General features: G+C 41.4%; 1 protein-coding gene and 1 long non-coding RNA gene across 3 annotated transcripts in view; one reads left to right on the top strand and one right to left on the bottom strand.

Annotated features, from left to right (window-relative positions):
- Nucleotides 1-5,344: 5,344 nt before the first annotated feature.
- Nucleotides 5,345-14,263, bottom strand: GPR12 (G protein-coupled receptor 12). Of its 2 annotated transcripts, none has more exons than XM_069808106.1 (2): nt 14,065-14,263; nt 5,345-13,530 (listed from the first exon to the last, which is right to left on the bottom strand). In XM_069808106.1, exon 2 carries the CDS (start codon nt 13,513-13,515, stop codon nt 12,511-12,513), a length of 1,005 nt encoding a protein of 334 aa, XP_069664207.1. In that variant the 5' UTR covers nt 13,516-13,530; nt 14,065-14,263; the 3' UTR covers nt 5,345-12,510. The 2 variants fall into 2 exon arrangements, with proteins under 2 accessions (XP_069664207.1, XP_069664208.1); XM_069808107.1 differs by having other exon boundaries at nt 5,345-13,527; nt 14,117-14,263.
- A 1,775-nt stretch (nt 14,264-16,038) lies between these two features.
- The window catches only part of LOC138690111 (uncharacterized), a 50,198-nt gene continuing 39,318 nt past the window's right edge, over nt 16,039-26,918 (top strand). The window contains exon 1 of the long non-coding RNA XR_011328909.1: nt 16,039-16,459. This is a non-coding gene — a long non-coding RNA (uncharacterized lncRNA). The remainder of the gene's footprint in view (nt 16,460-26,918) is intronic.

Below are 26,918 nucleotides of genomic sequence, written 5' to 3'. Positions count from 1 at the left end.
GCCACAGAAGTTTTCTGTTGCATATACATTATTAAAAATTCTGCTGCTGTTACCCTCTGCTTAGTTCCAGATTTAGTTGACATATCTGGTATCCAACCATAGTGCATAAAGCACTATACATTTGGCAGGATGCACAAAGTAGTTGTTACTGGGTGGTCTAAGCATTGCCAATGCCTGAAGTTCCCCGTTAATCCAAAACAGTGTTTTAGTAACAGTGCTGTTTCCTGAGCTTCTGATACTGCTGGATTGCTTCGTAAGCAGGACATTATCTACACTAAACAAACACAGCCAGGATACCTACCAGTTCTGTAAAGCCATTAATACTTCCATCATTTTAACAGGAATTCCTTCACAATTCTGGCTGAGTACCACGAAGTTTTGGCAGGTTTTTACTATTCTGTTTATTGATTTGGTCAGCTATTTTGCCATCTTAATGATATTTCCACCAGAGAATGCTAGGAAGCCGTTAAGCTGATGCCAACGCTGTCAGGTGAGGAAGGGGCACCAACACAGCAACGCCAAGATGCTTGAACCATCCGTCCCTGCTGTTCCTGGCTCATTCCTGGTCCTCCTGACTGCAGAAGCAGGTTAAACACACATTGTATGGTAAGAATGGGTTCAGTTTATTGTCCTACTTTAGGATCCAGCAATTAAGCCCAAAGAGATCCCCGAACAGCCCTCACCACATGATTTCAGTATTGGCTTTTCCCCTCCTTCTCTAATTTTTTTCCCATTAATATTTATTCATTTTCCCGTTTAGTAGATTGGATTGCTGGATAGTTTCTAAGGGTCTATACTGTATAATTGCAGTTCACGTTTAGTTAAGCAAAACCCACTTATCAAATACATCCCGATCACCATTGTGCTGTAGTCCTTTTGGCTGCAGTTCAACTGCAGAGAGACAAACTGGGACTCTATCTCTGCACCATGATATGAATTTCTTCTTCTATAGATAAAGTAGCTGGTGCCTGAATGTCTGATGGTGAGAGGTGGAGAGGATAGCTGTGTCTGGTAGAAGTGAACATCACTAAGATCTCCTCCAGGATACACCTGAGTTGCAGGACTGTAGTCCTGCATAGTATAAAGGAAGCAGCCTGGCTCTCCATTACTTACCTGGGTTTTTGTCAGTCACTGGTCAACTTCTTTCAGAAGTCACATTTTCACTGGCTATGGTACACAATAGTCAGTTTTATGGTTCGAGATGTAGCTCATTCCATCAATCTATATGCCTGGAAAATAAGTTGAGTATTGAAGAAAACCATTCAGAGGAATAAACATTTTTTAAAAAAATTTAATTTGGAAGATGAGAAAGTCCACCATTTTCTTTTAGCCTGTCTGTAACAGTCAAATTGAATAAACAGAACTCTGATCATGCATCTGATTTTGCAGTTACGTAATTGGAGGATCAGGACCAAACTTCTAAAAAAAAATCTAGGTTAAGATAGTTTCTTTCAACTCTTACCTCTCCCAGTTAATGATCACTAACTCAATTATTAAGTATTTAAATCCATTTAGCAAGACCCAGTGCAGACCCTCTTGTACATCCATGTTGAATTTTGTTCCCAAAAACTGAGTGTATACAATGACAATAAATGGCTGTGTGTCAGAAGCGAAGTGCAGTAGAGGTAAACCAACCTGGATAAGAAAGGTAGACTTGGAAGGGCACCCTGGCTTTCATTTACAACTTTACATTCAAAAATTCCTGTTAGCTCTTCTTTCAGACTTTCTGTACAGAACTGTAGTGCCTGGTATTTCCTCCTGTGGTGTTAGTGGCTGCAGGGGATCTACAGAAGTTCAACTGAAGTTTACACATCTGAACTTAATCCCCCAAGTTTAGTTAGTGTCATCTGCCATCTCTTTGCACTGGAACATATTTAATTTTATATTTTTAGAAAGAATATTGTTTTGTTATTTGAAATAGAATGTGAAATTCAATGAAATTAAACAGACAACCATTCTTTTTTTAGAAAGGAAAATTTATTTATGGTTACATATACCACATATAAAATTAACATTTAACTGAAACATGTAATTGTTTCAATCATTTATGACTAAACACATACAATGTTGACTACAAAACTGTACAGTTCATATTTAGTAACCGATTCTTACAGCATAGTGCAATTGTAACATTTTATAAACAAAATAATTTGTGCCTTTTTTAAATAAAGTGCATTAAATTACTATCTTGTATACAACAAGAAGCTCTGTAGTTGCAGTCCAAAGCTTTAATCTGAAGGGAAACTGAGGCAAAGATGTTTCACTTCCTTTTAAAATTACTTCATATACTGGCAAGCTATGGTTCAAACTTCAACCACAGTTAAATGAAAAAAAAAAACCCAACTAAATTAGTATAAGAAATAACCACAGGCCTTCATGTACTAAACCAGTAATTGGTTCTCTCATGAAAAGCACAACATGCAGAATTTAAATTACTGGTTTAAAGCCATTTGGCTCCTAATGAGAAGTGTAGCATGAGAAATACATCCATGCAGCTGCTTTCGCTAAAGCTTCTTAAATTCAACATGGAACCACACTGCAGTCAGTAATATCAGTGGTTTACATGAATTGTACGATGTTTCCTAGGAAAAGCTCTCTCTGAGAATTTCATGAGATGAGCACGGTAAACCACAGGTTATTTTTAATTGCATTTGGCAATTAAAAAAAAAAAAAAAAGTAGGGGGTCTAGTTAGTAAGTCTAGAAAATTAGGAGTGGTTCTACTAGGCCAGGGTATTCCAAATTTCATGGCCTCAAGTTAAATACAGAGTTTTACAGCTTTATTTCAGAGGCACAGTTATAACATTTTATGGTATGAAGTTTCTTTTTATTCATAAACACATTTACAATCAACTTTTGTAGGTTTTGGCTGTGTTAGTAAAGCTGAGACCAAAAAAAGGACAACACAAGTGTAGATTTTAGCCCCAAAGAGTAAGAAGATGTAGACATACAAAATGGATAGAGGTCTAATGTGGCTCTTTCTAGAAATAATGACACAAATAAGAATGCCCTCAGCTCTGGCTGAGGCCCAACAGGAAAGTCCATATTCTTCTCCTCCTCCATACATACATGGGACTGCTATCAGCTTCAATGGAAAATATAGTTGAGCACAGGCAAGTAACCCTAGAGATTGCCTGAGTATTTTGCTGTATATGTAATCTAGGCAATTTACCTGCCTCTTCAGCTGCAATACCCATTCCACACTTTTGGCACAAATCACACATACTGTTTCCACATTCTGGAAAACCACATTTTCCTCCTATACATTTTAACCTATGGGACCAGCCTGAGTTCAGAAGCAGACTACTGTACATTCAGCCGCTCTGCTCTGGGACAGCTGCCGTGTAAAGAGCTGCATGCTGGAGTGTGCTAACTCCCAGCAATGAATTAGTCTCCTCCTCCTAGACTAAGGGAATCCTCTGCTTAAGGCAAATACAAAAGAAAGGAGCTGAAATTTGGTTGGAATGTGATTGAAGAAGGCCCACTATTTTCTATCACGTCTTCAGAAAGCTCTCTGCTGAGAGCAGAACTCCCTTCCAAACCCAGCATGCTTTGACCCTGCAATTAACACTGCGGAAAAGCCTCACCTCCGTGCTATTTTCTTGTGAGCCCTCTGGGGCAGAGGCACCACAAGGTAGACCAAGTGTTGTTCATACCTTGAGGGAGTACACTGTCAGAGGGCAACCAAAGAGCAGCAAAACAAAAACCCATGGATGGGGCACAACTCCCCGAGCTCCACGGGGACACAACAGTACATCCCTTTCAGAATGTGGGTATCTCAATTTTTGAAGGGCCAGGTCATGCTGCTTTCATTTACATACTATAAAATATATCCTCCCTGAAAGCAGTGGAAGCTGAATTCCTGATTATTTTGATGATTTTCATCTTAGCAAACACTGAACTAACAGGAAAATTCTATGGGGACCATAAGTAATCAATGCATTAAGAGCTCCATACCTTGGCCCTAAATCTTACAGGTCCTAGTCCCTTTTCCTAGAATGCCCCTGAAGCATATGTGTATTTCATGTGCCCTTTAAAAATAAATGTATAAGATTTTTTAGATACTGTAATATTCTCCAGGTTAGCATCAGCCAGTGCAAAATGTGCACCTGTGTCATATGACTGTGTGGACTGCTGTTTAGACTCATGATCTATGCAGTCCTGTTACCAAATCACCTATGAAAGACAGAGAGAGAGGGAACAGCATGAGCAGGAACATGTAACTGCTATACAGGCTCATGTTAATGATAAATATCCTTCTTGTATTCTGTCCCATATGTGGCCATATAACACATTCCTGCAATCCCAAAGCAGGCAGTGGGATTTGTCCAAATTAAAGTCATGAGAATTCACCTCCCTTCCAAAATTTCTGGATTGTCTTTGTTGAAATATCGATTACTTACCACTGAATCTTTCAGTGTTTCCAACATTCATATAAATTTGGCAATGTTTTTTATTTAATCATATGAAACTGCCTCAGCAAAGAGGTTACATTTGGTTACAGGACCATTACAACACTGAAGGTATAAAGCATGACATCTAGCATATCATACGTATAAAAAGTAAATTAAATTATCAGAATGATTATGTATATATATTTATGTAATTATGCTATGTAAGTATTTAAGTATGATAGCTCATAATACTTAAGTTAATGGCATACCAAAATACTCTAAGAAACTGTTTCTCCACTCAGCATGTAATATAACTAGTACTTAAGTTCTTTAGTTAAACCTGGACACAGGTATTTCCTTTTAAGAATTAGTTTATACTTTTTAAAAAACCTCAAATCTCTTTTGTTGGCATCTATTCCTTAAAAGTGGAAGGTCCCTCCATTTTCTAAGGTAAATCCCTGCAGGATGCAGTCTTCAGCATGTGCAGTTGGCTTGCTTTTTCCTCAAGAAACCAGGAATATGCTCAGACATCACAGTAGATCATATGGTTGGGATCAAATGGTTTGAGGAAAAAAAAGAGTATCACCAGTGTAAAGAAAACTGTAGCAGCTCACTTGCCTCTCCCCTCCCCCCTGCAGGTGAATCAGATAAATTTCCAGTGTAAGGCAAATGCTCACTGAAGTTATTCAATGAAAAAGTGCTGCTGATATATTTGAAAGGGTTATAACCAACTATTAAAACCTTTGTAAATAAGCTTTTACCTAAGAACACAGCATTGTACTTATGAGAGGCAGGTTCTTAGAATCATAGAATCATTTAGGTTGGAAAAGACCTTTAAGATCATCAAGTCCAACCATAAAGCAACGTTTATCTTGAAACAAAAAGGACTGTGCCAGACATCTTACTACTGGGGGGGGACGACGACGACACAAAAAAACACCAAAAAAAAAAAAAAGAAGAAAAAAAAAAGGAAAATACACCACCCCCCACCCCCTGTAATCCTATGGCCATCAACTGAATTACTCTACACTAGTAATTTAATGAAGCCCCTAATTGTGCAGTGGATGTCTGTAAGTACTCTGTGCTTTTTAGAAAGGTCTGTGTTACTTGGAGGTATCAGATAAATCAGTTCACTAGTTCTGGGACATAAAAGTCTTCCCCCACCTGGGAGGGGGGAAACCCATAACACTATCTTGTCCAGTTAAATATCTAGGCATGTCAGCAAGTTTGTAAAAATTGCCTTGGCACATGTAGAGTGCAAAACAAAAGGTTTGGTGAGGTGAGGACAATTTCCTTAAAAGCCAATTCAAGGAGTGTGGGATGGCAAGTTGAACTGACCTCTGTTATTTTAAAATGAGTTTTACTCTCTCAACCCATTTGCAGAGAAAGAACCTCCTCTGGAAAATGTCCCCTAATCCTTTCAATGGCACTGAATTAGTTTGCATCACAGCAGTGATACACTAGTTAACTGCAATATGGTTTCATCTAACCTACATTCAGGTTTGGTTTTTTTCCTTCTCTTCTACAAGAAGCTTGTGTAACACGGTGAAATACGCAACTGTTTCTTCTTGTCTGGCTTAGAAGATCACAATAATTTTGTGAATAAACTGCAGCATGGACTTTTTTAGTTTTTTAGTGCAAAGGCATATTGTTTTCAAAGAAACAGTTACTGCAAATTTACAGACTCAGCTGCTCCTCAGAAGAAATACATAACGACTTACTGTAAAATAATCTGCTGTTGGTTCTACTTTCATATTTTCAATATTTTTCCACAAAAAACCCTCTTCTGATTTCAAATGGGGCCATGTAAGACATTGGTAACAAGACAAGTAATAAACTGAACAAAATATGAGGTCACATTTTCGAGGAAGGAGGACCTCACTTCTGATCGTATTTCCTCCTTTCTATTCTCTGGACAGCATTCAACGAGAACAGCAATATTGCCAGCCTCAAGGACACGGGACAGCTACACTACACCCTGGAACAATGGCAGCCCCAGGGCCCCTCTCAGATGCTCCATGTATGTCAGGTAATGTTCAAAATGGACGGTTCAAAATAACCTTCTCACAGGGGACACATTTATTCAAGCATCCTTCCTATCCAAGCTCAAGCACTGAGTACCTGGCTGATCTGCCAAGCCATAGACTTCCACCCTCTCATCTTTCATTGTGCACCTAATATGAAAGCAGATATCCTTGCAGTTCATCCAGATTTCTGATCCATTAAAAAGGACTGCAAATTTTTGGTCTGAAGAAGCCAGTAGCACCCAGTTTTATGGGGTAATTTCCTTTTGCACCAAAAAAGTATTTCCAGATATGAGACCTTTCAAGTTTACTGGGAATCCCATCATTCTTTTACTGACAGATGGGGGAGAGATGCATGCCTAATTTACCTTTCCTGTACTATTGCTTATTCATGACGTATAAATCACACCTCTTCCTTTTAGTCCCCTCTCTATAAGCAGAGATTGAGACATCTTATTTTTTTTCTCCATTGCACATCTCTGAACTATCACTGAACTAAACTAAATGTGGCACTGAAAGAGAGGGTAAACTACTGCTTTATATAATAGCATTCAAAAACCAGAAAAAAAAATATCAGGAAATCGAAATATTATTTAAAATTGTGTTTCTCAATTATAGCAATGTACTGGTATCTGCACTGGCCTTTTTTTTGTTTAAGCACCAAATTTCACACGCTTTTGAGTAGCCCTGCTGCCTAATACCAATCAAGTTACAGGGCTTCTTGCTAACATGCAATATGCTAAGTTTGCAATATGTTAAGCATGTGAAAATTTTGTTTTTCTAAGTTTACTACTGAAGTTATCAAACTGTTTTCATAAAATGGCTTCTTGTAGTATTATTAAAAAGACATTGTTTAGTTGCAAACAACAATTCTGACTGCAAATAGCTATTTGTTCCCTTTGATAAATACGTAAAGAAGGACAGATTATTTACTGCATTTAATATATGTACTGGAGCAACCTCTTATTCTAGAATCAGCTGCTCCAAAAGGCAGCCAAGTAAAACCTTAAAAAGATTCTCAGACCTTCTCTCAAAGAGAGGTGATGAGTCTACACGTAGGTATTTAACATCACCCTTAATTACTTCTTTCATAGATCTAGCTGCGTTCTTGATCCCCCTCAAAAAGTACACCACCATGATACCTTTTCCTGAATAGCTGGGCACTAGCACTTTAAAATATTCTTGAATTCTTACAACATAGGATCCGTACCAGTGACAGTCTACCTGATATTGTCTTCTTGCAGCAGAACAATTTAAAGAAATGCTGTTCACCTTTTTCTGGCGCTACTCCTATACACCTAGGACTTGAGCTGTCTACAGCTGGTGTACAGGTACACTGTTCCTATTCCCACTCACAAGAGAGCCATTACATCAAATTCTTTTGCACTGGCAACCATGCTAGACCTCCTACTTTTGCTACAAAGCTTTTACACTGACTTGTGGGTATTCAGGATTTTCTAGAAAGTTGCCAGAGTTGGTTTCTGTTTCAAGGACTAAGAACCATTCAGTATCTTGGATACAGTGACAGAATAGCTGGTGGTTTTTTAAATAGTGACTGCTCAGTCCAATTCTTATTTTTCTTTCTTGTACATACAAAAACCAGACCATACATACTTTCTCTCCACAAAAGTCAGGGCCAACATTTTGAAAATATGGTTCAGAATGTTACAGAACCACATTTTTTTTAAAAGTAAGGAGTGTGTAGTTATGTTTCAGGGGCTTGATTTGTAGCGATGCTATTTTATCCAAACTTCCAGTTATAGGGCAGGTTGCTTATCACTTTGGAGAAATGAATCCACAAGTACCTCATTTTCAAAAGCTAAACAAACCCTAAGAAAATGAGGCAACAGAAAAATAACTCTTTGGGGATAGAATGGCTGCTGGTCTAAGCCAAAGTTCACTGCTGTCCATGGAGGGGTTTTGGTGACTCCAAGATGCCTCAAGGCTGGCCCCTGAACCCAAAGAATGGACACAGCTGCTTATGTCACTGAGTGTCCATGGTAGGAAGATAGAGCAGAGACAGCAGGCCTTTCAGCTTGCATCCAAATACCTTGGGCATTGTTAGGGGTTTTCTTCAATGATACCATAATCTTATTCTTTTAAAAGCCAAGCTGTCTTCAGAATGGGCTAGCACCATTTATCATGTCCATCTTGATGGGCATGACAAATTTGGGTATTCTCAGTTTTTGTTTGGTGAGGAGTATTGTCAGTATTAAGTTACAATCGGAAATCCTGAACGCAGTGAATTTATCCATAGAATGCTGTACAACTAAATGCCAAACAATGAAAAGAATAAGAATCCCCACTGCAGTACATAATCCTCTCTTGCACATAGCACAAATTCAGGATCCAAGAACTAAGGTAAGAGGTTATTGCTGAGTAATTCTGTTCAGGAACTCAATAACTGTAACACAAACCAACCAGAAACGATGTCCCACATCAGTCCGATAGCAACTGCTTAACAAAGGAAGACTTCTGCTTACTTAAAGTCCTTATGCAAGTTACTATTTTTTGTCTAAAGAATATATTGCTTCCTCTCTGTTGCTCTGAGTTTACTCAGCAGTTTATAGTACCCGCAACATGGAGGATTTTATTGCTCTTGTGCTAAAAACATATTTCCCCTTATTGCTGAAATCTTACTGTTAGGAGAAATATTTAAAAAAAAAAAAAAAGAGGCAATTAAAAAAAATCCTCTCCTAAGCTTTGAGGATAAATATATGAAAAAACTGACTACAGTAAATTTTGCCCATCAAGATACAACCTGTTACTGACTTTGGGTCATGTGTGTTAATAAATAAAAATGAACTGCAATTCTTTAAACTAAATTATGCATTAAGAAAAATGTCTTTTGTCATTACAATAGAGATATGAAAGATACTTCACTGTACATAGAATGGTGAATCTAACACCTCTGGTCCTACGCACAGGTGGTGGTTGATGGGACAACAAAAGGACAGAATCCTGCAAGCTGGCTGGATTTCTGCCAGTTTCAGATGGATCTTAGAAGGATACTGGCACCTCACCATACAGAACTGGGGCTTACACTGTAACTCTGAGGTGATAGTAGAGAGTTGCTTAACTCTGCAGGGTCTGAAAAGTGGCTGTCTGTCAAGCATTTCTTTTGTGCAAGTGAGGTAGGCAGCTTTGTACCCACAGCTCTGCCCCTACTCCCAGGAGTTTGTTCACAGGTGTGTTACATAGCATCTATCCGGTACTACAAACCATGTTAACATTTGGTCTGACAACTGGGCAAACCTATGTCATTGACTTCCAGAAGAATTTTCTGGCCTATGCTGCACAGTCTCAATTTAAGAACGTATTTCTGGAAGATACAATACCCTCACTGGAGGTCACAGCAGTAGCTTGGGAGGCATAATCATGTTTCTCATCTGTTTGTGGTGAAAGGTAACCATGTGCTACTCCTCAAACAAGGGCAAATCACATCCCTATGAGCTAGCTTTGTGGGACCTCTATAATTAATCTTTCTTTCCTCCGTTTGACTCGCATTGCTCCTCAGGAGAGCTGCTTCCAATTACAAATCTCTCTGCTCTGGCACAAGGAAAAGGTCGGCTCCCCCGGCACTCGGGAGAGTCTCTGTGGATTTGACAGCCTGTGGAGCAAGGAAGATGACAAGGACACCAGGTGAACCAGCAAGAGAAGAGGGGACTACATTTTCTCCCTCTGTGCTGTTTTCTTCTGGCTTCCCTACTACCCAGGTGTTGTGGAGAGAAAAACACTAGTGCCTATGAGGTTACCCAAGAGGATGAGAACAGGTCTGCATAAGCAAACCAACAATTGCCCTCGGGACTGAATCTTGGTCACAGTTGTAGCTGCTCATCTTCATAACACTTTTTGGCAATTTGATATAGAAGAACAAATGGGGGGGAAAAAGGGGGCGGGTAAACTTTGCATGACTTTAACTTATTTTTTGCTTTTAGAAGTGCCGTTCTACATTATTCAGCTCATGGCTTTTGCTGCCATTTATTCCCAATACTTTGCATACTTGCAAAACTGCACGCATACATAGCATGGATATTTAGGAAGTGATTATTTCTTATACAAAAATTCATAACAAAACGCAATGACTAGAGTTTCATTAGCATTTGGAAGTAGATAAAGAACACCAATATCCTATGCTGAGCAGGGGCCATAGTCTAACTGTGCTGAGCATCTGTAAATTGCAGTGAAGCCAAGGGAGCTGCAAGTTCACAGCTCTACTGGACCATGCCATGCAATTATTAAACTAATCACTTTACAAAGTAAGAGCCAAATATTATGAAGGTTGAACCAAGTATATAATGGAATTTGAACCCAGCATTGCAACTAAAATTAATTATTGCTCATAAAAACCTCTACAGAGCCTTGTTTACAGACAACTCATTCACATTTGAGATTCAGCTTTGTGTATAGCGTATGATTCTTAATGTCACAGAAACTTTACCACAAAAAGCTACAGTCATCCAAATGTCCATGTAAAAAGGACAGATTCCATTTGGAAAAATCCAGACCAGCAACACAGTTGTCTCTACTATCTATACTATACAGGTATATTTTTTCATTGAACTGTAAATATTGCTATTTTTACACTTGAGTTTGTTGGTTTTTTTTAAACTGTAATGGAAGATACTGAAGCAACAATACAGTATGCTGACTTTGACATTCAAGGGAATATAACCTCCTACTGATGCCAGGGCATTAACACACTGAGCTCCCATCAACACTAATGGAAGTGGTACTATAAACTCCCATGCACTGTCATTAGGGTACACCTTAAGTTTCACAAAGACAGGTGCCAAGAAAATTTCATCTCTGACAATCATGTCTTCAAATTAGAAAACAATGATTTATTTCTAGTGCATTCAAATGTGGCTTCAGTAAAAGGTTAGAAGCGGTTTGAAATTTAACCATTCATGAGAGGAAGCTCTGCTTTTCAGACCAGAACTATCATCCTATAATGAAGTGAACTGACATGCGTACAGTGCGAAGAATCACAATCTGTAACGGATGAAACTGCCAGAAAAGGAGAAAATATTGTTTCATGTTCTGGTTGCATACAATTATGAACTAGATATGCTCTCAGTATTTATAAACTTCAGTATTTGAAATTATATAGCAGAACAATGAAAACAAGTGGTAATATTTTTTACTTTGTAACAAACTTAAGGGGAACCATTTCATGTAGGTGCTAAATACGTGTCACAAGCAATTTGTAGGTTATTTTATTAGATATTTTCTTATACACTTCTGAAAAGATAAACTTGTCTGAGCAACTCGCATCTGTTACAAATGCATAGCCAAAAGAGGCCATATTGTTTCATCAATTTCGAAGATCTCCCCTGAATTCCTTTTAAAATTAACACTGTAATGAGCTCTGTTATCCCATATCTAAGTGAAAACATATGGCTGACTTTTGAAAAGGAAGGCAAAGCATATCTTCTGTTTTAACATCCAGCCAGAACTCAGGAGAGAACAGGTAACCCTTTAAAACAATTATCAAGCTAATTCCTGCTGAGATGTAAAATAAAAAGCTATTACAAGTACTTCCTCACTTAGAGCAAATTTGTTGCACTGAGATTATTGCAATAAATACCATATAAATCAGTACAATTGGCCATTATTTTGAAGAGTATTCTGATGACATACAAATGGGGTAACAGGACTTGGGTTTTCTTTTCTTTTTTTTTTCTGTTTCAGAAAGAATTAGAGGGAAAAAAATATCCTGACAGACTGTAACATGCAGTATGACTAAACTCAATCACATAATTTCAAAGGAGGTATGCTGTTTCAATCTAATTTTAATTAGCAAACAATGTAAAATTATGGCAAACATGGCAAAGTCTGGGTAATATAACAAAAAGACCCTGAGCAACATTATAAATCTGTAAGAACACTGGTTATTTTGATTTTGGAAATCTCCCTTAAACCACTTGATTCATTTTGGTCACTGGGGTTTTCTGTTTACAAAACGTCAGTGCATCCTGTGGTTTTTATATGAACCCATCACACACCATTTAATGAATGCATCTAAACCAAAAACAGCATTGCAAGAATGTCTGGAAAGTAACATGTTAAGGAGCGTCCTCCTAGCTGCCAATCAGACATCACTGGGTGATCTTGCTCTCTGAGACAGGTTAGATGGAATACAGCCACAACAGATGAGCCAAAGTGCTTTCTGTATCTCCTGGTTTCTAAAAGCATATATTACAGGATTGATGATGGAATTGTAGGTAGCTGGCAGGAGGGTGGCATAGGTGTATATAGAAGGGTAAGTGTAATCTGCTATTAAAGAATAGAGCGTAAAAGGCATCCAGCAAGCAGCAAAAGTCCCCAAAATAATGGCCAAAGTAGACACTCCTTTTCGGGTGGTCACATAGTGGGAAGTGGCCAGGAAATGGTGTTGCAAGGCAATCTGATGGGCATGGCGCATCACGATTTTACAGATTTGAATGTAGAGCTGCAGCATGAGGGCAAACATAAGCAAGAAAGAGACCGAAAGGACAGCTGCATTATTTTTAGTGAGTGGTCTGATAACACTGCAGGTGGATTCATCTCTGAGGCAGTTCCAGCCCATTACAGGCAGCAGTCCAATACAGATAGATGCTCCCCAGAGCAATATAAGCATGACATAGGTAAAAGTGACAGTCCTCTCTGAATTGTAAGTCAAAGCGTAATACAGGGAGAGGTAACGATCAACAGTAATAGCTAGCAAGCTGCCGACAGATGCTGAGAAAGAGGCAACAATCAGTCCAATCGTAACCAGTTTCGTAGCTTCCGATTGCAGAAGGTATGCAAAAACAAAATTGATGATCAATCCAATGCCCGCTAAGAGATCTGCCAGCGCCAGGCTGCCTATCAGGAGGAACATGGGGGCGCGAAGACTGGGATTATGGAAAATGATAAGAACCACAATGGCATTTTCGCAGGAGATAAGGGTCCCTGAAGTACACAAGACAATGTCCCAGGGGTTTACCAAAAGCTCTGGCTCTGGGTCTACGACAGGAACCAGGGAGGAGCCTGCAGCTGAGGCATTCTCGGTAGAGCTGGCTTCTACATGATCCTGGGGCAGCCAGCTCAAATTAACCTTCAGATCTTCATTCATTTTAACCCCTGTCTTCTTCAACGGAAAGACATTTTTTTTAATGTTCAGACACAGCACTGGATACAGCACCCCCAGAGCATGCAACGCCCTAGACGGTAACACCAAGCTAATGTGCAGGCAGGCACTTGTTACATAAATGTGACAAAAAAACCCCAACCAAACAACAAACCAAACCCAAAACCAGAGGGGGGGGAAATATTTAAAACTGCCCGAGATTATCTGCCAAGGGACCGACACACAGAGGCTGAGTGATCCCAACGGTAATTCCCTTCACCTGCATAGGGAAAAAAAGCACAGGCATGGGAGGGAGCCCATAAAACAGCTAAACGCCCCCCCCCCCCCCCAAGCGCTGTAATTTGGGGTGGGGGCCGGCTGTGGTGCTGAATAACCCCGTTATTCAGCAGCCACGATTTCAAAGTAGGATTATTTTTGGTCACGCAGGGAGCGGCAAGTATGGGGGGAGGGGGGGATATCCTTCACCGACCCCCTGTGAGGAAACCCCGCCTGGGGTGGGGTGGGGGGGGAGGCCGATATCCTCTGAGAACTTACAAACTCGACGCGGACACGCACACACACGCCACGCAACCCCGGCAGCGGTCACCTGGGCTTTCCCCCGGCGAGTCGGAGGAAGGAAGGAAGGAAGAGGATGAGGAAGAAGCAGAGGGGTCGCCGTGGTCCCTTCAAGGCGGCAGACGGGACCGACCGGCCGCCCCTCACGGCGCGGCGCGAGGCCGAGGGCGCAGCGCAGGTGCGCGCCACCGCCCCCCCCTCCCCTGCGCGCGCGCGGGGGCGCGCGCACGCAGGGTGGGGGTGTGTGTGTGTGTGTTGAGGGGCGCCTCGTGCGCGCGCGCCTGCGCAGGTGCCTCTCCCGCCGCGCGCGCGGGGGGGGGGCGGGGAGGAGCGGGGGGGCGGTCGCCCCCCCCGCTCCTCCCCGCCCCTCTCCCCCCGCTCCCCCCCCTTCCCGCGCGAGCGCCCCTGAGGTACCGCCGCCACCTCCCTGAGGCGATCGTTCCCCTCGCCTCATCGCGGCGGCGGCGGGCGAAGGAGGGGATGGACCCTCCGTGGGTTTGAGGTGCCGAAGGGAGCGGATAAGGGGTTTGGGGAGGGTCTGGGGCAAAGCGCGTTCCAGGCTTTAATTTGTGGCGGGTGGTGGTGGGTGTTCACAGCGGCTGTGCACCTTGGTGAGGAGGAGGAGGAGGAGGAGGAGGTCTCGGAGGTCGAGTAAAAGCCTTTCAATAATGCGATGCTTCACCCAGCAAGCCCTTCGCTGGTCTTGCAGTGGTCAGCTGGCCTTTCGCTCGCAGCAGAGCCTCTTAAAAATGAGATAAGTCAAAATTTTCTGTACTCTGAGGGTGGTCGAGCGTTGGCATGGGTTGGCCAGAGAGGCTGTGGGGTCTCCAACCCTGGAGATACTCAAAACCTGATGACGTGGTCCTGAGTGACCTACTCTAACTGGCCCTACTTTGAGCAGCGGGGCTTGGCCAGACCATCTCCAGAGGCACCTTAATGCCTCGACCATTCTGTGATTCTGTGGTGTATAACCATATGAAAATACAGTATAAAAGATTTAAAGGAGCAATGCGCAGTATCAGGTCCAGAGCAGGTAGCACCGGACAGCATCCAGAGAGCCTGCTGGGGAAGCCTGGCCATGGGGATGCCTGCTGTCTTCAGAGGGGTGACATTAGGGACACATGCCCAGATTTGCAAAGCTGTTATACATTGGATAGTGCAGGCAGGCCAGCGGGACTTTTAGTGGGTTAGAAACTGAGCTTGCAGAGAAGCCACTGGGTCAGAGGAACCACACCAAACAGCTTTAGTCACTAGATGTAGATGTTTGTACGCAGAAGATAGTCTCCCAAGGTCCCCTGTATTGTCAGTGGAGAGAAGCCTGTCCTCCAGGACATGCCAAAATAGTGGGATGAGTTGGTCTTTAGAAGAGCCTGGGCAATTTTAAGAAAACGTGCTTTGTCCTCATTTACACCACTATATACCTAAAGCACTTTGGAAAATCTGGTGATGGGGGATGACTGGAATCTGGAGGGAAGATTTCCTTCTCCCTTGTTGAGTAATGCGCTCAGCAAGCATGCATGGTGCCATCCTTCATTCAGGTCTACCTCAGTCATTGTGCTAAGCCTTGTGAAACTTTGCTGGATGATTCAAGATGATTCATTCATATTTCTGGTGACTCTCATGCTTTATAACAAGGATTAAAAATGAGTATCACCTTGCTGCTGATCGCTGCCATCCTGATTTATCCACTGATTTCTTATGTGACAGTGTAACAAATACTTCCCTGTGATCTAGACTGAGTATGTTTGGTGTGTTTCAGCATCTGTCAGTCTTACATTTAGAACAGTTACATTAAAAAATGCAAAAGCTTTTCTTCATCCTGTTTAAACATTTGTTTCACAAATGGGGAAGACCAGCATTTCAATTAAATATTTTCATTTAGGACTTTGGAGAGCTGTGTTTATTCACTTAGTTAATTTGTGAATGATTTCCATTCCAATTACAACACATTATAAACAAGCTAATGTTTGTATCCTGTATTGCCAGTTTGTCACTGTTAGTGAGACAGTGGACTGTCTTGGTCATTAGGGCAGATGGCATTGGGATGGATTTCACCCTGTAGCATTACAGAACAGTTGTAATTTTGAGGAAAATTTCTTTTTAGGCATTGTGAAGTTTAACAGATGCAAATATTAGTAATGGGTCGTAGTTAAAGAGCTCTTGTACCACTGTCTTACTGCTGATTTCTGTCTCTTTCTCATGAACGTGCTGATACAGATGATGTTTGCTCACCCTCAAGCTAGCACAGAACAGCCTAGTGCTGCTGGAAGAGGAAGCTGAGGTTGGGCTCTGCTGGCTTTGGACCTGAGCTAGGATGCCTGTCTGACGCTGTGACTGCTGTGGTGATGTACAAAGATACTCTGGCCTATCTCAGGTAACCCAATATGATTTTGCGTAATATTGGCATACCCTGAGGCATCGGCTGTGAAGTCTCATGCTGTTATCTATCTTAGGGCATAGTTTGGAAGTTACTCACTCTTCAGGCAGCCTGTGGCCTGGAGGTGTCCAAGAGGTCTGGATGAGTTCAGGCACTTGTACTTTGCTTCAGGTAGCTATGACTGGCAATACATGGGAACTGCTCCTCCAGAGCCATGCCCCGGCCACGTCCTGAGTGGTAAGTCTGCTTCCCAGACCCTGTGTGCTGTGGATGGGAAACCTGTTCATACAGCCTAGGGAGGAAAAGCATCACCTGGTCCAGTGACTTCCTGGTCTGAAGAGTACACGCATCAGGCTTAGGGATGCATCCTGATTTACCCAGTGAGTTAAGTATAGAGCTGTCCGTAGAAACCAAACAGCCCAAATCAGAGAGGAAAAAATGATCCTTAAGTAACACACTGACATATTTTTCAGCTGGGGCCTTACCAGCTAGCAGGCCTTCCTTCAGAAAATCCAACAGGGCTCCATGCTTCTCTCACTCCTTTCTAACCACCCTCTCTTCTTGATCCCTTTTTATAGGCTCCTAGGCTTTAACCCATATAACCAAAACCACCCTGAAGAAGCACCTAATCAAATGGCAGACCTCAGTGTACTCTTACCTGGAGTTATTTTTCCTTTGGATTTTTCCTCATACGTAGTCTCATAGTAACTTAAATAAAAATACTAAGAAAGCTCATATTCTGGTAACAACTCTTGCAGATAGTAATGGTTAGCTGTATAAAGGAAGTGTGAAGAACCCCAATATATGACAGCAGCCTGTGTGCATTATAAACGGCTTTTGTTAGAATTTTCTTTCAGGAGATTTAAAATCTTCTTTAAATATTCACAGTGGTATTAAATATGAATTTTAAAATTCAGAAAAATATTAAAAACTTTGAAAGATGAACTGATTAAGCATAAAATTTGATGAAAAATGAATATCCAGTAAAGCAGCAAAGTAATATATAGATAGAATTCTATATGCAAATGTCTAAAGAGTTATTATAATAATTTTTTCTGTCAACACCGAGACAGTTATATGCAGTGTTAAAGTACTTACAGCCCAGTTACCTGGCTCCTGAACTTTTCTCTGTAATTTCTCTATTGCTGAGCATTAAGTATTTTAGATAGCAATAAAAATATGGGTAAGTTTTACTTTCAGATGTGCATCTATCTTCTCTATGAATGCTCTCTGCCCAGCTTGGGCTTGCCTTTAATTACTTCAAGGATTCTCTCCTGCAAAGTGAGAAGTGACTTGAGGTTCTGTAGATGTGTTTGTCACTTCTTTTTAATTCCTTCCTCTTTGCCAATCTTTTTTTATTTTGACAGGGAGCCAGCTTCACATTGATTTAATCTTCAGTGTTACATGAGTGTCATTTAGATACTTAGACCATGTAATGAGCCAAACTCTGCCCATGCACAAAATTGTGCAGTTATTACTGACCTGTCAGAATCTTTGAACTGGAATACTCTGGGCACTGCACAGCCCATTTTACCTTTTTTTTTTTTTTTTTTTTTAACTTTTTTTCCTCCCGTTGGTGAACAAAGCGTTGAAGTCTTCACTCATTTTTTCTGAATTGCTAGGCAAGCTGAAAAGAACTAGGAGCATAACTGAAGTAAGGGTTATAGAGAGAATGCTTTGAGTTTATTCCCTTATCCCAAATCAGTCCTTTGTCCATTTCTGAAGGAAAGAAAGAAAATGGAGAGTAAAAGAATACTTGCTAATCTGTATCAGTTTAATAGAAAATAAGTCTTGTCACACAGACATGATGTTATTATGAGTGGGAAGATATATTTCGTTTCTCTACAAATGCAACAGATTTTTGAAAGGCACTTATCGTATGTCATTATAACACAAGTGCCAATTTTCATTAAAATACTCATGAAGGGGATTAATACCTGTTTTGCTACAACCTCTTAAAACACTAGCTTCCAGCAGAGCCTGTGCCAGACTTGCAGTTATTCAATAACCCAGAGGACTGCTGGCAAAGAATGGGTGTATTACAAAGATGGATGTAATGGTAAATGAAGAGGAAGGCAGGGCACTGAGAAGGGAGGCTTTTGGTCACACAGCTTGTTCAATTTATTAATACGTGCAGCTAAATGCATAACTGTATTTCTAAGAAGAGGTGATGTAGTCATACCTACATCATGGGGGACTGCATACTGGAAAGCATTGACTGTGCACAGGAAGTAGTTGGTTCTATGTGAGTTCCCTGTGCAGAGCTGTAACAAAGAGGGCTGCTGTGATTATGGAGACTCATGAAGAGAAACACGGAAGTAATATTAGTTTTGGACAGGGGACCAATCGGATGAATATTTGAAAGCTGGATACAGTTCAGGCCAGCATGTTTTAAAAAGGTACTGAGAAATGAGAGAGAATGCAGGAAAGAGTCACAGAAATTGTATTGGAAGACCTGAGAAAGAGTCTCATAGTGAAGGATTTATAGAAGTTACGGTTCAGTTAGTTTAAAAGAAGATCAAGAGATGACTGGATTACAGCATGCTTTCACCGAGGTTTCGCATGGCTCTTGAAACTAACAGAAAAGGGTGTAATGTCTGGAAGCTGAAGTTACAGAAATTCAGATTCAAAATTAAGCTCAAACATTTAATAGCAAGATAATTAAGCAGTGGAACAACACATCCAGGGCAAGTAATGGTTCCATTTCCTCTTAATTTCTTTTTGGAAGATGCCCTTATCAAATAAAAGTTGTACGCAGACACAAGCCAGAAGAAAAACCTTACCCAAAAGTAGCAGCAATTTAATTTTTTCCTTGCTGCATGTTATTACAGCAAGGAAAATTTTCCTAAAACTCACAGTTTGTTCTCTTCAGGTAAAAGAACGTGATACCCTGATGATCTTAGATGTTTGAAAACAATGCCTTTTCCCTTGGGTGCCAAATGCTCTCAGTAACCAAGGCTGCTCTGAGGAGTTGTCCTCTGCCAGTGGGCTCCTTTCTTTCCTGTCTGATAAATGGCTTAGTATTCAGGGTCTTCAAAATTGTCTGTCTTGGGGAGATGTTTCCCTGCATGTACACCTCACACTTCCTTTGGTAGCTACTGTGTCTCTTTCCTGCTTCCTTTAACAAAACATACTGCTTTTCTTTTACTTCTTCTGCATATGTACTTTCAATAACTTTTTTCTCTTCTTTTTTTTGGATGATTTATCATGGTTGGATTATTCTGGAGGACAGTGCAGTTTGTTTCTACTTTCGTGAAGCTTTTGGCTATTTTTGGTTGCATCTACAAAAAGTGCTTTCATGCCAGTCTTCATTTACTAATTGGGGATAAAGCATAAGATGAATGTGAGAGGCACCGAGATTCTTTAGGCCACCACAAAGTACTTGAAGTTCTTCAAAAGACCACAGAGGATATCAGCAGTGTGCTCACTTCTCAGGCTTCTTTGAACAGAAAACAAGGCAAGCGTAATAAAAACACTAAAAGGTGTATGTTATCCTGGGAAAAGTTTGTACTACAAACAATTATATTGACCATGCTTAAGTGGAAAGGCTGGCTTGCAGCTATATTTGGTTGCTCTGCTTGCTGGCAAAGTAATATTCCACAGCTGTAAATGATTCAAGGCACATTGATAATTCTAGTTATTTTAAATGAGGTAATGGGCATCGTGGCTCTTAAAAGCATAGGGAATATTTCTGAGAACGTTTCTGAAAAGTGCATTCAGTTGTAATAGAAGAGATGACCAACTTCTCTGACAGAAGGGGAAGTGACCAAGTTGGTGCGACATGTAAATGATGATTTAAACGTTCACGCTTGCATCTTGGTGGAAATTGTGGTAACAATGCTTAAAGATATGTTATCACATTTGAATGTAGGAACTGGCAACTGTTGTAGGCAATGCTGTCATGGTGTCTTAACAAACTGTGTAACCCCTATGATGATCAGGCTGCAAAAGAAAGAAATGGGAGCTACGCACATTTGTGATCTGAGCGTGATATCCCTGAAACTGTAAACTCACAAATGTAATTAAAAAAATGATCCAAGTGAAATATATTGCAGTGCATGACATGGGTAATGTTAGCTGTGTGAGGAGGTTGGGTGGAGGGGTTGTCAAACAAGATGCATTCCTCATGCAGAAATGGACCCCCTTGCTTTCTAAACTCCATCTCAGAGAGAAGTCTAGGTGTGGCTGGATCCAAACTTAGTCTCAGACTTGGACAACGGTTTATGCCTAATAGAAAGGATACAAAGGGTAAGGAAAATCTCCCGTTAAATTACTATGCCAATTTGTTGGGGCATGAGTGATTATGGATCCTATATGACTTTGAGCTAGCAGCAATTTAAGATTTATTAACACTATTACCGTAAATTACAAGATTAGGTTGTATGACTTTTAACAATACTTAATCATCAGCCAATTATCAGAGTGATTTAATGTTTGCTATCAGCACTGCAGAGTTTCTTACATCTCACACACAAACACACACGCACAGATATAGAGGTTAACCTATAATGTTTTTCTCTCTTGGCCAATTATAGTAAATTATTGGTACCAAATGATCTTTAAAAACCTCACAAAATCTAATTGTAGTGAATTACTCACTATTCTCCTTTGTCAGCATTTGTCAGCAGACAATCTTTGACCCTTTCTTCTTCATCGGCATCTATCAGCAGATGATCTTGGAAATCCTCATGAAACTACTCTTAAAAATCCCCGCAAAATCTACTGTTTAAAATCCTTGTGTCATCTATGACTTAAAATCCTTGTGAAAACTACCCTTGAAAAATCCTTGTGAAATCTACTCTGAGAGGGGTCCCAACTCAGGGGGAGAACTTAGTGATGGTGACGATAGGGTTGAGTGTTTATGGGTAAGAATCAGGGGGAAGGCCAACAAGGCAGATACCATGGTGGGAGTCTGTTATAGACCACCCAACCAGAATGAAGAAACAGACGAAATATTCTGCAAGCAGCTGGGAGAAGTCTCGCAATTGCTAGCCCTTGTTCTCGTGGGGGACTTCAACTTACCAGATGTCTTCTAGAAATACAATACAGCAGAGAGGAAACCGTCTAGGACGTTCCTGGAGTGTGTGGAACATAACTTTCTGACACAGCTGGCGAGTGGGCCAACTAGGGAAGGCAGCCCACTGGACCTGTTGTTTGTGAACGGAGAAGGACTTGTGGGTAATGTGATGATTGGAGGCCATCTTGGGCACAGCGATCATGAAATGATAAAGTTTTTGATTCTCGGAGAAGTCAGCAGAACTGCCACCTTGGACTGCTGGAGGGCAGACTTTGGCCTGTTTAGGAGACTGGTTGACAGAGCCCCTTGGGAGGCAGTCCTGAAGGGCAAAGGAGTCCAGGAAGGATGGACATTCTTCAAGAAGGAAATCTTAAAGGCGCAGGAGCAGACCATCCCCACGTGCCAAGAGATGAGCCGGCAGGGAAGACCACCGGCCTGGCTGAACAGAGAGCTTTGGCTGGAACTCGGGGAAAAAAAGGGAAGTTTATGACCTTTGGAATAAGGGGCAGGCAACTCAGGAGGACCACAAGGATGTTGTGAGGTTATGCAAGGAGAAAATTATAAGGGCCAAAGCCCAGCTAGAGCTTAATCTGGCAACTGCCATAAGAGACAACAAAAAAATGTTTCTATAAATACATTAGTTACAAAAGAAGGGCTAAGGAGAATCTCCATCCTTTATTGGATGCAGAGGGAAACCTAGTGACAAAGGATGAGGAAAAGACTGAGGTACTTAATGCTGCCTTTGCCTCACTCTTTAATAGTAAGACCAGTTGTTCTCTGGGTACCCAGCCCCCTGAGCTGGAGGACAGGGATGGGGAGCAGAATGAAACCCCCATAATCCAAGGGGAAACGGGTAGTGACCTGCTACACCGCTTAGACACACACAAGTCTATGGGGCCAGATGGGATCCACCCAAGGGTACTGAGGGAGCGGTGGACGTGCTCACCAAGCCACTTTCCATCATTTAGCAGCAGTCCTGGCTAACTGGGTGTCGTGGTTCAACCCCAGCCAGCAACTAAGCACCACGCAGCCGCTCACTCACTTCCCCCCCATCCAGTGGGATGGGGGAGAAAATCAGGAAAAGAAGTAAAACTCCTGGGTTGAGATAAGAACGATTTAATAGAACAGAAAAGAAGAAACTAATAATGATAATGATAACACTAATAAAATGACAACAGTAGTAATAAAAGGATTGGAATGTACAAATGATGCGCAGGGCAATTGCTCACCACCCGCCGACCGACACCCAGCCAGTCCCCGAGCCACGAATCCCTGCCCCCCCACTTCCCAGTTCCTCAACTAGATGGGACGTCCCATGGTATGGAATACACTGTTGGCCAGTTTGGGTCAGGTGCCCTGGCTGGGCATGAGAAGCTGAAAAATCCTTGACTCTAGTCTAAACACTACTGAGCAACAACTGAAAACATCAGTGTTATCAACATTCTTCACATACTGAACTCAAAACATAGCACTGTACCAGCTACTAGGAAGACAGTTAACTACATCCCAGCTGAAACCAGGACACTGGGGAGGTTCCAGTTGACTGGAAGTTATCAAATGTGACGCCCATCTACAAGAAGGGCCAGAAGGAGGATCTGGGGAACTACAGGCCTGTCAGTCTGACCTCAGTGATGGGGAAGGTTATGGAGCAGATCATCCTGAGTGCCATCACATGGCACATACGGGACAACCAGGTGATCAGGCCCAGTCAGCGTGGGTTTATGAAAGGCAGGTCCTGCTTGACTAACCTGATCTCCTTCTATGACAAGGTGACCCGCTTCATGGATGAGGGAAAGGCTGTGGATGTTGTCTACCTGGACTTTAGTAAAGCCTTTGACATGATTTCCCACAGCATTCTCCTGGAGAAACTGGCTGGTCATGGCTTGGATGGGTGTACTCTTTGCTGGGTGAAAAAAAGGCTGGATGGCTGGGCCCAAAGAGTGGTTGTGAATGGAGTTAAATCCAGTTGGCGGCCGGTCACGAGTGGTGTTCCCCAGGGCTCGGTACTGGGGCCAGTTCTGTTTAATATCTTTATCAACGATCAGGACAAGGGGATCGAGTGCTCCCTCGGTAAGTTTGCAGATGACACCAAGCTGGGCACGAGTGTTGATCTGCTCGAGGGTAGGAAGGCTCTACAGAGGGATCTGGACAGGCTGGATTGATGGGCCGAGGCCAACTGTATGAAGTTCAAGGCCAAGTTCCAGGTCCTGCACTTGGGTCACAACAACCCCATGCAGTGCTACAAGCTTGGGGAAGAGGCGCTGGAAAGCTGCCCGGTGGAAAAGGACCTGGGGGTGACAGCCAGCTGAATATGAGCCAGCAGTGTGCCCAGGTGGCCAAGAAGGCCAATAGCATCTTGGCTTGTATCAGAAATAATGAGGCCAGCAGGACTAGGGAAGTGATCATCCCCCTGTACTCGGCACTGATGAGGCTGCACCTCGAGTCCTGTGTTCAGTTTTGGGCCCCTCACTACAAGACAGACATGGAGGTGCTGGAGCATATCCAAAGAAGGGCAACGAAGCTGGTGAAGGGTCTAGAGCACAAGTCTTATAAGGAGCGGCTGAGGGAACCAGGGTTGTTTAGTCTGGAGAAGAGGAGGCTGAGGGGAGACCTTATCGCTCTCTACGACTACCTGAAAGGAGGTTGTAGTGAATTGGGTATCAGTCTCTTCTCCCAAGTAACAAGTGATAGGACGAGAGGAAATGGCTTAAAGTTGTGCCAGTGGAGGTTTAGACTGGATACTAGGAAAAATTTCTTCACTGAAAAGGTTGTCAAGCATTGGAACAGGCTGCCCAGGGAAATGATGGAGTCACCATCCCTGGAGGTATTTAAAAGATGTGCAGATGTGGCACTTAGGGACGTGGTTTAGTGGTAGACTTGGCAGTGTTACATTAGTGGTTGAACTCGATGATCTTAAAGGTCTTTTCCAACCTAAATGATTCTATGATTCTGTATTGCTTTTTAGCATGGTAAAGAAGTAAATGTTTTTTTAGTGCTTGAAAATATTCTTTGTTATTGTTCCAAGTGGTAAAAAAATGTAAGACACTGCTAATAACTTTTTGGGGTTGAGAAGGAAATAATTTGAGTTTTGTTTAGAATCATGGAAAAGTCTTCACAGTAATATCTTTAGCACAGGTCTAAGAATACAATGATGAGGGATGTATTCATAATGAAGTTTGCTTAGTGCAAGTCATGTACATTAGAAGCAAAGACAGTAAAATTTTATCTGCCTAGTTACATATTTTTATGTGTTAAACATGATTGAAATTTCAATTTATACAAGGAAATGATTGGATATATTACTTGACATTCATTTTTCTTTTCATGTCTCTGGGAGCAAAACAGTTACAGGCACATTTGTTAACAGTCATATGATTTGATTTTGGTTTACATGCTAATTTCTGCCCTCCTCTTTTAGACATTAACTTAGACAGGCCTTCTTGCACTATCAAAACATCCACTGATGTTAACTGAAGAACTACATACCCATGGAATACACTGCTGAGCTCTAGTATTTTAGAATAATTGTACTGTTAGTCATACTGATAATGATTAACTTATGCTGAATTTCCATGTGATTGCAGCAATACTGAAAATTTAAGAGCTAGGTTTGTTGATGCATTTTCTTCTGGGATACCCATCACAAATACTAGTAAACCATTTATTAAAAAAATTTCTAATTTACAGACAAATATTAATCAAATTATTGGACTTGGCATTTAAACTCTATGAGCTGCAGAGGTTTCTAGTGCAATTTCTGTTTCAGGAGGAGCAAGAAAATTATTTTTAATATCTGTAGGGCTAACTATAGCCTATGATGAATTATAAACTAGATCACAGGCTTCTAACGTTTTACTATCTGGACAGTGACCCAGAACAACCTCTTTCTGTGGCCATAAAAGTGATTAATTTTCATGGCTCATTCATCCATAGAAGTATTTTCAGCTAAGATGACCAGTCTCTGTAATGAAAGTGATTTTGAGCTACAGATTTCTGAAGTTCACAGAGAACATATCTATTCACAAATTAATTATTTGTAACCAGTGTCAGTTCTTACCATGGCATTTATATGCACACATGCTAATTATATACTCCCTCATATATTTGGTTCTGTGATCATGCTTATAATTTGATTTTTTTATACTAGAAACAGTTCTCATTTAAATTTTAAAATGCCTTAAATTATGTATATTAGGGTTGAAAGTAAGGCTTGAAAATTACAAGCTTATTAGCATGTGTTGTCTAAAATGAGTGCATGGTCATAACTTGGGGGAGTTGTTATAATGCTGGCGTTTCCCTAAATGTCAAATGCTTTATACATCTGACATTTGGAAACTGTGAAGGAAAGAGGAATGGTAAAATATGTGACCATAGAGCTGATAATTGAAAGCTGGCCTTAAAAAGTCGGGTCTATAGGGCTGCTACCCTGGTCATAGATGCAAGAGGTGTGTGATTAAGTATCTGAACTTGTGAAGATTTATAAGAGCAATCATTCACAGCAGTTGTGAATAAAAAATAGCACTAGAAAGAAGGATTCAGGATCAGGAGGAAAAGGGTGATGAGCAGAGCTGGTGGTTCATCATGATTTCATTTACACAACTATAAATCTATAACCGCTCGATGTCACTTCCACATACTTGGTTTCAGTGTCTGACTGGTATTTAAGTATCCCACAGTTCCCATAGGGAACTTGGGGCTGATAGAGCGACCGTCTAAACAGTGCAGCTGTAGAGCTGCTGTACGCACATACAGCTGAACATCCCGTAGCTGAGAACACTGTGCTGCCTTGGCTTACCCTAACGGAACAGTAAATACATGCCCAGTAAATATAGCCAGTGTTTCTGTTACAATAAAGCATAGACAAGAGTTCCTGCATACAGTGTGTATTTAGAGTCCTTCAGAGATCTCTGTCCCTTGCCTTTAGGAGGAATGAATATTCAAGGAATTCCTGAGATGAAATAGTTGCAAGAATGATGCTTGATTATGATGAAGGTTCTATCCTTCAGTCTGATGGTTTGCGGTGTAATTTTATCTGCTCATTCTGTTAAAAATTGCTCACTGGGGAAATCACAACCACTAAAAGCATTTGGGGATTTCAAGCCTGGTAGAATGATTTTTCTCTCATTTTTCTCTCTCTGGCAGGGGTGGAAATATAGCACTCCTTCCCAGGGTTGAGAGGGAAGGGGGGTGGGACAAAAACCATCGGAAGTGGTTCTCCTGGGAACCTTCCCCGGGAAAAGCACCACTTCTGAATCTAGAGTAATGCTGTTCCAGTGCCTTTGTGTAAAATTGGTCCATACTGATAGCTTAACACTCTGTAACAAACTCATTCACAGCACTGAAGAATCTAGCCTTGTTTTTTGTATCTTTGTCACTTTGTTTAGCTCTGTTTTTAACAATCTTGCTACAAAGGCTGCTATAACCCGTTAGGTTTCAGCT

This window comes from Haliaeetus albicilla, chromosome 20, assembly GCF_947461875.1.
Source record: "Haliaeetus albicilla chromosome 20, bHalAlb1.1, whole genome shotgun sequence".
Lineage (NCBI taxonomy): Eukaryota > Metazoa > Chordata > Aves > Accipitriformes > Accipitridae > Haliaeetus > Haliaeetus albicilla.
Note: the sequence above shows the minus strand (reverse complement) of the source record. Positions and strands in the feature narration are given on the sequence as shown.

Coding starts and splice junctions, on each gene's coding strand:
- GPR12 (XM_069808106.1), bottom strand. CDS start 13,515: ATGAATGAAGATCTGAAGGTTAATTTGAGCTGGCTGCCCCAGGATCAT.